Below are 11,521 nucleotides of genomic sequence, written 5' to 3'. Positions count from 1 at the left end.
CATGTATATATGTATAACTGTATCACTTTGCTATACACCTGGAACTATCATAACACTGCTAATCAATAATACTTCAGTATAAAATAAAAAGTTAAAATCGGGATATTCAAACATATACAGTTCCTTCAGATTTAAAAAATATATGTATCCTGTTTCACTTGAATTCTAGACAGTTTTATTGTATAAATCTTATCAATTTAGAAATACAGGATTTTTTTTTCATTTATTTTATTAGTTGGAGGCTAATTACTTTACAATATTGTGGTGGTTTTTGTCATACATTGACATGAATCAGCCATGGGTTTACATGTATTCCCCATCCTGATTCCCCCTCCCTCCTCCCTCTCCACCCCATTCCCCTGGGTCTTCCCAGTGCACCAGGCCCTAGCACTTGTCTCATGTATCCAGCCTGGGCTGGTGATCTGTTTCACCCTAGATAATATACATGTTTTGATGCTGTTCCCTCGAAATATCCCCCCTTTACCTTCTCCCACAGATTCCAAAATTCTGTTCTGTACATCTGTGTCTCTTTTTCTGTTTTGCATATAGGGTTATCATTACCATCTTTTAAAATTCCATATATATGCGTTAGTATGCTGTATTGGTCTTTATCTTTCTGGCTTACTTCACTCTGTATAATGGGCTCCAGTTTCATCCATCTCATTAGAACTGATTCAAATGAATTCTTTTTAATGGCTGAGTAATATTGCATGGTGTATATGTACCACAGCTTCCTTACCCATTCGTCTGCTGATGGGCATCTAGGTTGCTTCCATGTCCTGGCTATTCTAAACAGTGCTGTGATGAACATTGGGGTGCACGTGTCTCTTTCAGATCTGGTTTCCTCAGTGTGTATGCCCAGGAGTGGGATTGCTGGGTCATATGGCAGTTCTAATTCCAGTTTTTTAAGAAATCTCCACACTGCTCAACATCACTCATTATCAGAGAAATGCAAATCAAAACCACAATGAGGTACCATTACACGCCAGTCAGGATGGCTGCTATCCAAAAGTCTACAAGTAATAAATGCTGGAGAGGGTGTGGAGAAAAGGGAACCCTCTTACACTGTTGCTGGGAATGCAAACTAGTACAGCCGCTATGGAGAAATACAGGATCTTATGTAGCACTTTTCTTGTGGTCCAGAAAACAGTGTATCAGTTAAATAAAGTTAATGGCAGAGATTTGGAAACAGATCTAGAATTTAGCAAATAATATTTTTCTGATATTAGCTAAATATATTATAGTACTCATTTCACAATATATATAAGCTAAGTCGTTTTGCTGTACACATAAACTCATACAGTGCTATATGTCAATTATACTTCAATAAAACTGAAACCAAGATTTTGTATCAGTCTATGTCTTATATGAAGTCAATGATATTATCTTGCATTCATAATTGCTTCTATTAAGATTTACTTATGAATCTGTAAGACACTGGCTATTGCTGTAAACATTACTTCCTATTGTGATTTAAAAAAATGTGTTTTCCATGCTCTTTTTAGCTCCTCTTGTATAGACTGAACTTTCTCTAATACGTCACACAAATTATATTCTGATTCTAAGGGAGATAACATAGTTCCATGTTTAGATATAAAATATCCTTGTTAATACTATGCATGAGCATTACATTTTGCCTATGATCTGCTTCCATTCAATTTTCTTAAAGCTAATTTCAGAATCATTTTCCCATAAAGATTTAATTGGGAGTGTCTCTTCACTACAGATCTAATTATTTCCTACTATACCATGAACATGACATACTTCGGGCCTCATATACCCTAAAGGATTTCAATTAATTCAAGCTATTGTGAAACATTAGGAAAATAATTCCTAGCCATTGTGCAATATGCCTAATTTGTATATATCTAAAGAAATGTGATCTAATGTAATCATATTCTACTGGAGGCCAAAAAAAGGACATAAATGTGTTATTGAAAGGCAAATCTTATATGACTGAATTTTTTTTTCCTTCAGAGCAGTTTCTTCAATAATTATCAGAAAGGAGGATTAATCCATTTTCTTACGCATAAGGGGAAATGACTAATCTTTCAACTCTAGCAAATAACAGATGCATTTTAATAAGATTTTTAAAAATCTGAAATTAGCATAACATAAAAAAGAAAGTAGACATTTTATCAGTAACTAAATGTAATAATTTATTAATGAGAATGTACATTTTTCTAAACATTACTAATTTTCTAAATAAATCAATAACTCAGTAAATAAATTAACATAGTACAATAGATTAACCTTTTTGAAATCTTTATTTACTGAAACTTGCTGAATTTTCAAGATATAATTGAATCAATATGTAGAATAATGATTGAGGGTATGTGAAAATATAGTTTCTAGAGTAAGACAAAACTGCTTCACTAGTTAAAAGATTTTGGGTAATGTTATAACATTCAAAGTCTTAATATCTTCTGTAAAATGCAAATTGAAATAATAACTTTTTCATTCCTTATTGTGTTCCTTATAATGATTAAATAACATAATGCATGTAAAGTTGTTTTGTTTTGTATTTTAAAGCACCTAGTATTTAAGTAATTGTGAAGTCAACCATGAGGAGCCTTCACTCCACACTCACCTATTCTAGAAATCCTAGTTTGGAGGAAGATTTGTACAAAGTAAGTACAACAGTATTAGCCCTTGCTTGACTGGTTCAAGTTAATCTAGTGCGGGCTTGAAAGATTTGAAGTGATCCTACAACTATTCCTCGATCATATGAATACCACAAGGCGCCATTTTCATTTGTCCTCAGCTCCAATGGTAAGTGGTGTTTAACCAGACTTTTAGGCACACCTGGCTGACAAACTCAGCTGTGAAATTTCTACTCAATCGTCGTCCAGCTGTACCTCATCACCCTGTGCTCTGCTCATTATTACCTGGTCCCATAGCATTTCATCTTGAGGTTTAACATTCCTCTCCAGCAGGAAATTCTTCTCTAGAGTTAAATTCTCCAATACAGTTAAAGATCATTTACTCTCTTGTGTAAAATTGATATAGATAATATGATCAGCATTCTTGGCACAAGAAGTCTTTGAACATTTGTAGGGAAAGAGCAAATCAGACAAGATGGAGTGGTCATGCCCTCTCACCCTATGCCCTCCTCTCGTCCCACATTTTGTAAATAATGATTATGTAACAGCTGAGATCACTTACAGCACTGTGCATGCACCTCACAAGGTACCCTCTTGGCCGTGGGCTACTTTTGTTCTGAAAGCACATATAAGCTCCACCTGAGAAAGTTCTGAGGGCTACGTTAGGCTTTGTCATGGCAGTGAGGCTGTGTCCGCTAGGTCAACCACAAGAGGAGAGAATACAGCGTGTCCGTTGCTAAGGTTTCTGTGCCAGTCAGGAGAGAAGAAATGTGGTTGCAATTCCTATGACTCCTGGAGTTTTCTTCCATCGTCCCTGCTCACTCCTGGCCTACTATGAGTTCAATGAACTGGGTATACAGTGAGAATAGCGAGACAATTGGCGTAGTCAGCAGGATCAGCGAGACAACTGTTTAAACCATCAGTAATGTGACAAGCAAACACATGCAGAACTCAGCCTTACGCAATTTTGGCATTGCTAAAAACACAAATGAGAATCTGACTTAGTAATTTTCAAAATTAAACCAAAAAAGATATCCAACCAGCATCTCTAACCTTTTTTAGTTAGGAAGTTTTAACTTATGCAAAATTTAAATCCCTTTCTCTACAACGTAAGCCTATTTTCTCTTGTTTTTCTTTCACTAGATAGAACAGCTACTCATTGTTGTACCTGTAGTTTACATCCTGCTGTAAGTTATTCCTCTTTTCTCAAAATCCTTTTTATCCTAGTCTTATATAAAAGCTAGCTGTCTTCTTTAAATGTGTGTATCTTTACAATAGCCTCCAAAATACACATGTGAGTCTGGATGCACTTTTCTTATTTAATAAAAACACTACAAGCAGATATAACCCTGTTCTTTCTCATCATATTTAGCTCATTATTATATATTGAAAATTATATGTACACGTATTCCTGCTTAATGTTTTGTGTTACACACTTCGTTTTGAGTAAATGTTCATCACAACTCTTATTTCTACCTTCCCCAATCATGTTTCCTTATATCATTTCAGGCCTATTTTACAACATATTATTAGCTTGATTAATTTAATTCTCATAGATTAAAAACATTTCTTGATGTGTTTTCATATATCTCCTTTGGAATATGCTCTTTATTTAGTATTGAGAAAAAAGAGCAATTATATTTCATAATAGATACATGAAGTCCCCTTGTAACTCCAGCAGAATTGCAAATATCAAGATTTATTTCCACCTACTTAGACTTCCTTCATCCTTCTGACATCTGTTAACTTGTCCCACATCTGCCATGAACCCCATTTCCTGGATTTCATGTTGTTGACTTTATTTTTCTGAGAATTGTCTATGTTTCTTTTCATGAGTGATCAGAAGTCAAATTTGATCCATATTTGTCCCTTGAATTTGTCCTTTCTATCGAACATTGCTTTCTTACTCTGAGTCACTTGGAATCAGAATTGACATAAGTCAGGTGATAACTCACCTTAATCAGTATCAACATAGAAAAGCAGAAACACTCATTTTTCTTTTTATCTCTCCTCTTATGCTAATCTTCCTTAACTTAGAAAGCATCGCCCTTCTTTTATCACCTCTCCAATCAAAGCTCTCAGTATTATTTTCTATTCTACACTGTGCTTTATTACTAAATCCAGCTACACGCCTAATGCCATTTTGCTGTTTTTATTTAAATGCTTACATTTTTCCTCTTTTCTTGCAATCTCTGTATTCCTAGTCTTGACACAGTTCTTTGGTTTTCCATATAAAGAAGAATACAATGGATATTAAAATATTAATTAATTTGTAGCACTCCTCTGAAAGTATTAATTTTCAAATTGCTTATTTTTTACAATAAAATATAATTAATTTTTGAATATGACTTTTCAGCTTGAAGTTATATCCTTTTGCTACTGGGTCTTGAAAATAATGTCATCAGTGTAACTTATTTTCTGTACCATTTTTTTCACTAATGTTGAATTTTTTTTTAAGAACATCATTTCTACTGTGAAATGACATATATTACCTTTCTCTTTTATTCTTGTGTCTGTATTTACTTTAACCTTGATTATACACATAAACATAATCTCTGTTCACCATTTACATTTGTTGACTGAAGTTAATACATTGGTAGATTTTTATGACATGTTTGTAGAAACAATATTTTCTAAGTCCTCACATGTTTAACACTGGTTTTTCTATACTTAATATTTGAAGGCAGCTTGACAGACTAAAGATCACTGGCTTACACTATTTTCTAGAGTGTCTTGGCTATTTCACTTGATTTTCTACTGCATTAACTGATCTTTGTAAGTATCTCAGGCCAACATAATTTTTTATCCTTGAAAGTTACCTGAAAAATCTTTGAAAATAATATGTCTGAAGAGTCGTTAATATCTCTAAATGTATAAAGAATTCCTACAACTGAATAACAGAAAAAATCAGAAAACCTAATTAAAAATTGGCAATGAACTTAAATAACTTTCTCCAAAGAAGATATACCAATGGTCAATAAGCATAAGAAAAGATCTTCAATATTGCTAATCATCAGGAAAATGCAAATAAAAACTCTAGTGGCTCAGATGGTAAAGAGTCTGCCTGCAATGTAGACCTGGGTAATATCCCTGCTTTGGGAAGATCCCCTGGAGAAGGAAATGGCAACCCACTCCAGTATTCTTGCCTGGGAAATCCCATGGATAGATGAGCCTGGTGTGCTAGAGTCCAGGGGGCCACAAAGAGTCGGACACGACTGACTGACTAACAATTCTTTACAAGACTAGCAGGATTGTTCTAGAAAACCAAACCAAAACAAAAACAGAAAGTAACAAGTGTTGGTAAGGTTGCAGAGAAACTAGTACATTTCTGGTGGGAATGTAAAATGGTGCAACTTCTAGGGCAAACAATATAGTGATTCCTCAACAAATTAAAAATAGAATTAGTGCCTGATTCAGGAACTTTACATCTCAGTATATACCCTAAAGAAGTGAAAGCCAAGATTCAAACAAGATTTATACACCCATGTTTAGAGCAGCATTATTCACAATAGTCAAAAGGTGAAATCACCCCAAGCATTCATCAATTGATGAATGAATAAATAATACATATATACAATGGAACATTATTTAGTCTTAAAAAATAAGAACATTATGAAACACGAAGCAACATGGATGAACCTTGAAGACATTAACTAGGTGAAATAATCCAGTCACAAAAGGACAAATATAGTATAATTACACTTCTGTATGATAGTTAGAAAAGCTAACTTCGCAGAGACAGAAAGTAAAATGATGGTTGCCAGGGGAAGAGGAAAAGGTAACTGGAGGCTTATTGTTTAATGAGTACAGTTTCAATTTACAAGATAATGATTAAATATTATTCTAAAATACTATGAAACTCTGCAAAATAATGACAATAATCATTCCAATTTTGAACCATTATTATTGTGAGATTAAATTAGTTGAAACACTCAAAATGCTTGGGAAAAATCTGGCAAATGTTAAACATGCCATAACAGTAGATGATATTGTTTTATGTCAAGTTTGGAAGTAGAAAATAAATGGAAGATCAGGCCAGTCATATTTGAAATATAAAAGTAGAAATATCTTTAGACCTATAGAAAAGTGGATTCAATTTGGAAGACATGGCATATTTTGACTAGTAAATGAAAGTAAATTCAAAGCTATCAAAAATAGTATGGATTTCCTTAAAATAAATAATACTTGTACTAATAGCTAACTACATATATTAGTCTATTGTATGTAAGCAGTAAGGAAAAAGGGTAAATCAGGATGAGAAATCTTAGGGTATATGAAACTAGAGTGAGCTGTTATCAGTAAAATATTTTATTAAAATATTATTGATTGATGTTAATAAATTAGTTGGTTCAAAACTTATTTGGCTATTATTCCAGATTATACTAACAAGGAAGAAAAATAAAGGATCATTTCTGCATTCAATTTATGAAAATTATATATATGTAAATTAAAAATTAGTCATTTTTCTAATCAAGCAGAGGAGGATGAGAATAAAATAAGTATAAGCAATAGAATCAATGGAAAGAAAGGAGAGAACAAATCCACGAAGCAAATTAAAAAGCACTAAGTAAGATGATACAACTAAGTAATCACAGTAAATTTATGCAGATTAAATTTACATGTAAACGCTTGGAGATTAGTTTGTGTGTTCCTCTCTGTGTGTTTTTAATCAAGTTATATCTGCACTAGAGCAGCATAGAAAATAAAAGTGTTGGGAAAATTCCTGATGGAAACATTCATCAAAGAAAAGGTAGTCTACACTATGGTATTAATATTAGACAAAACACAATTTAAGCAAAAATGGACTGTCAAAAATAAAGTGAGACACTAAACATTAAAAAACAAAACAATAACAATCCAAAAATGAAAGAATATTTAGACTTCCTAAATGTATCCATGCAATGTCCTCTAAAGAAACAGCAGACAACTTTTATTTTAAATTTTTAAACATATTAGCTAATTAATAAGGGGAAAATAACTGATAAAGAGAAATAAATGAATATTATTCTAACCACAAAACCAGACTATGTCATACTACAAAAAAACTCTGGTAACATTCCTGTTCTGATCTAGAACAAGAGTAAGATGCCAGATACTAATCCATGAAAAGGAAGACAATATCAAAGATATGTCAAATTTTACAAAACTCATCTATAAATTTTCTGTAGTTCTGATAGAAATCCATTAGATGATTTTTATAGAACTTGAAAAATGGATCCTAAAATTCATATTTTAAAAAAATGTGGAAAATACATATTGAACACATGAGAAGAAATTTAGACTATCTTTGCCATGAATGTATGGAAGAATTTTTCTTTTAGCACAAAAGTTTTATGAAAACTAATAAAATGAGGTAAAAAATAAATAAATAGGAAGAGCGGTAATCTGACTACACTTCATAAAAACAAAATTTCACAAGAATAAAAGGTGAGCAATGGAATAGAAATATTTGGATCCTGTCGGTAGGTGAATGGAAAACAAAGTGTCCTATATCTGTTCACTGAAATAACGTCAGCCAAAAGATGGAATTAACTGTTGATACTTGCAACAGCACAGGTGATGCTCACAGTAATTATGTTGAGATAAAGAAGGAGAGCAAAATATAGAAGAGAATAAATACTGCCTGATTTAATTTTTATAAAGTTCTAGAAAACGCAAATTATTCTACAGTCACAGACCAATGGTAGTCTTAGGCAGGGGGCAGGGCAGGAGAGGCACAAAGGGAACTGGGTCACAAAGAAAGTTTAGAGGTTGATGAAGGTGCTTGTTGTGGGGATTATACATGTGTGTATACATGTATCTCAAAATTCATCAACTAACACTTCATATATGTGCATTTTAATGTATATCAGGTATATATCAATAAAACTATAATTAAGGGGAAAAAAAAACCTGTGTACTCAATGTCAGTTAACTGTTAGCTTTAAATGCTCTATTTATTTTTTAAGTCCTGTGAAGGCAAAAGTCATCAGGTGACATGGAATTAGAGCTGCGAAGTTGCAAATTTTGAAAATTAAAACAAAGCAATAATTTTGTAAGAGGAAGGTTTGGATAATAGAAGAGAGGTTTTGAAAAATATTGATATATGTGAAAGAATGAAGAGGGAACAAAAGGCATGCAATTTCACCAGTTCATACATTAGGGAATTGACTAAAATTCTTAATTTTCTCACCTGAAAATGGAATAATACTACACTATACTTTTTGTTAAAATTAGTGAACATTTATTTATCTATTTAATATCTCTGTTACATTATAATAATGAATAACACAGCTTTTCACCATCTAATATGAACATGATATTTATATAAAAACATCTGTTATTTAATTGTTTATATAGGTCAGCCATTATGAATATCTCCTTGTTTAGAGTTACATTTATAAATTAAATTAATTTTACTGGTAAGGCAGTTTGATTTATAAGAGACTATGTGTTTCAATGCTCTTCATCATGCAAAAAAGTGAGCTTTAAACAGTTTTAATAATTCTTGCCCTATTAGTTAAGCTTGAAAGTAGTTTCCTTTGATCAGTAAGCTTTCCAAATAAAGTCATATTCTTTACCTCAAAAGTAGTTTTCTTCAATGAATTGTTAAGAAACTAGAATCTCACTTTATTAATTGGAGGGTCATTAGATTATTAAGCACATTGCTATCAGAACTATAGTCATGTATGGATGTGAGAGTTGGACTGTAAAGAAGGCTTAGTGCTGAGAAATTGATGCTTTTGAACTGTGGTGGAGCCTGATGGGCTACAGTCCATGTGGCTGCAAAAGAGTTGGACACAACTGAGTGACTAAACAACAACAAGAACACAAAAATTATCTTGAAAAAGGAGGGTGTGAACTAATTTCCATTTTAAGAGAATGATTCCGGCTACACCAGAGAAAACAGAATGTAGGGGTAGAGGAATGGAAGTAGGAAATCAAGAGGATATTATAGTAATTTAAATAAGAGTGGAGGAGCCTGAGATCATCATGAATGCAATGAGAAGTTGGGATTCCTGACACACTTTGGGTATACAGATGTGTAGGATGTGGGGAAAGATCAGAATTAAGGATAAATCCACAAATTATAGCCCAAGAGGCTGTAGCATGATCGAGATGTTATTAATTGAGATGTAGAAGACTTTGGATTTATCAGGTCTTGGTAGGCACCCATCAGGAAAGCCAGCAAACTGCAAGCTTCCATCCTATGGAGTCAGTGCTAAGTGCCTTACAAGGAACCAGTTAACAGGTATAGAAGAGAAAACAAGGCATAATTCCAGCCTCCCTGAGAATTCCAGCCAAGTGGGCTATAGGCCGATTAATTATCAGATTGGGCACTCTCTAACCTAAAAGGAAATTGTCTGTGAGGGGCTTGTGCATACCTTCCTTAACATCCCCAAATCTTGGAATATGAAAATGTGAAGGGTAAAATGTGAGTTGTTTAAAATAAATTAGCTCTCTTGACCTGAAAATGTAGCATAATTCTGATGTAACAGAATTCATGACTAATAGTAAACAAGAAGGTGTAATATGAAGTTAACAGAATAAAATTCCCCAAGTGCTTTATGTCCTTTATTTTATATATTCAAGTATTAGAGCTAAAGATATCATTTCCCAAGCCAGGCTGCACACTGAGCTGACATTGACCTCATCTTTGCGATTAGGCTGGAGGCGCTCCATTCTGGCAACATCGTGGCAGTGTATTGGCAACAGGTTGGACTCCGCTACCTCAGGTACTCCCAGATCTGTGCAAAAGCCATGAGAGATACACTGAAGACAGAATTCAAAGCAAATGCTGAGAAGACTTCTGGCAGCAGCATAAAAGTTGTAAAAGTCAAAAAGGAATCATCTGCCCTGACTTAACTTGGATGCTATGTTTTCAAAGTGAAGATGTGTAAACACATGTTATGGCAGATTGAAAATTGTCTCACTTCATGGGGGGAAAAAATACCTGTCTTTTTCATAGACTGACATTGCCAGTAATTTGAAGTATGGCTCAAAAATATATCATTTCACAAATGTTTAAATAAATGCATGATATAAGAAAATATAATAATAAGTGAAATTAAGATTTTAAGAAAGTATTCCTGTCCTTGATGTTGATCAAGCTTTGCAGTCATATCTGTTTTCTGAAGACCTTAGACTAAATGAACTAAGGGTTTGACAACTACTGTCTTTCAAAACATAACTTTTTTATTTTATAGAAGAAATCCAAGATTATAGTATATATTTTGGAGTATAAAGAAAAACACAGAGCACTCCAAAATAGAAAAAAAAATTGTGTTTAATATTTCTCTCAAAATTATCCACAGCTAATATTTTGGTGTTTGTTCTAAGACAGCATGTAAAAAAATGCATATTTTCAAATAAATGTAAACACTCTTATGTTAACATTTACCAATTTCCATCAGAGATAATTTATATAAAAGAAAGATGTATGTTATATACACTACTGTGTATAAAACAGATAACTAATGAGAACCTACTGTATAGCACCGGAATTCTACTCAAAATTGTGTGATGATCTAAATGGGAAGGCAATCTAAAAATCTAGATTTGCTGCACCACAAAACCAACACAACATTTTGGAACAACTATACTCCAATAAAAATTAATTTAAAAATAAGAAAGATGCATGTGTTTAGACCACCTATTGATGAAGAAAGATGAGTATTAAGGTAAAAAGAAAATAACCAAATGTTATTTTCAAAAGCTCATTCACCCTTAGGGTTGTAAAATAGGTTATTTGTAATCCAGCTTTTCTTGTAGTAATTAATAAGTCACTGAATTAGCTGATCTGGTTCTATTGTGTTTCCTAAAAGATTGCTATGTGCCTAACACTATACTTGATATTTAAATAAAGAAAAGGCATGGATTTTTCCCTGGAAGAATTTAATGTTTAGTTGAAAAATAGATAGCTTACCTTCACAAACAAA

General features: G+C 32.9%; 1 protein-coding gene across 1 annotated transcript; it reads left to right on the top strand.

Moving 5' to 3' along the window:
* Positions 1-2,564: 2,564 nt before the first annotated feature.
* Positions 2,565-10,448, top strand: LOC122428930 (ATP synthase subunit epsilon, mitochondrial-like). The gene is made up of 3 exons (XM_043449093.1): positions 2,565-2,630; positions 3,747-3,790; positions 10,250-10,448. The coding sequence occupies exons 1-3, from the start codon at positions 2,565-2,567 to the stop codon at positions 10,446-10,448; spliced, it is 309 nt and encodes a 102-aa protein (XP_043305028.1).
* The last annotated feature ends 1,073 nt before the right edge of the window (positions 10,449-11,521 follow it).

The sequence above is a fragment of the Cervus canadensis genome, chromosome 2 (assembly GCF_019320065.1).
Source record: "Cervus canadensis isolate Bull #8, Minnesota chromosome 2, ASM1932006v1, whole genome shotgun sequence".
Classification (NCBI taxonomy): domain Eukaryota; kingdom Metazoa; phylum Chordata; class Mammalia; order Artiodactyla; family Cervidae; genus Cervus; species Cervus canadensis.
The sequence above is the reverse complement of the archived record's forward strand: the minus strand, read 5'-3'. Positions and strand labels throughout refer to the sequence as shown.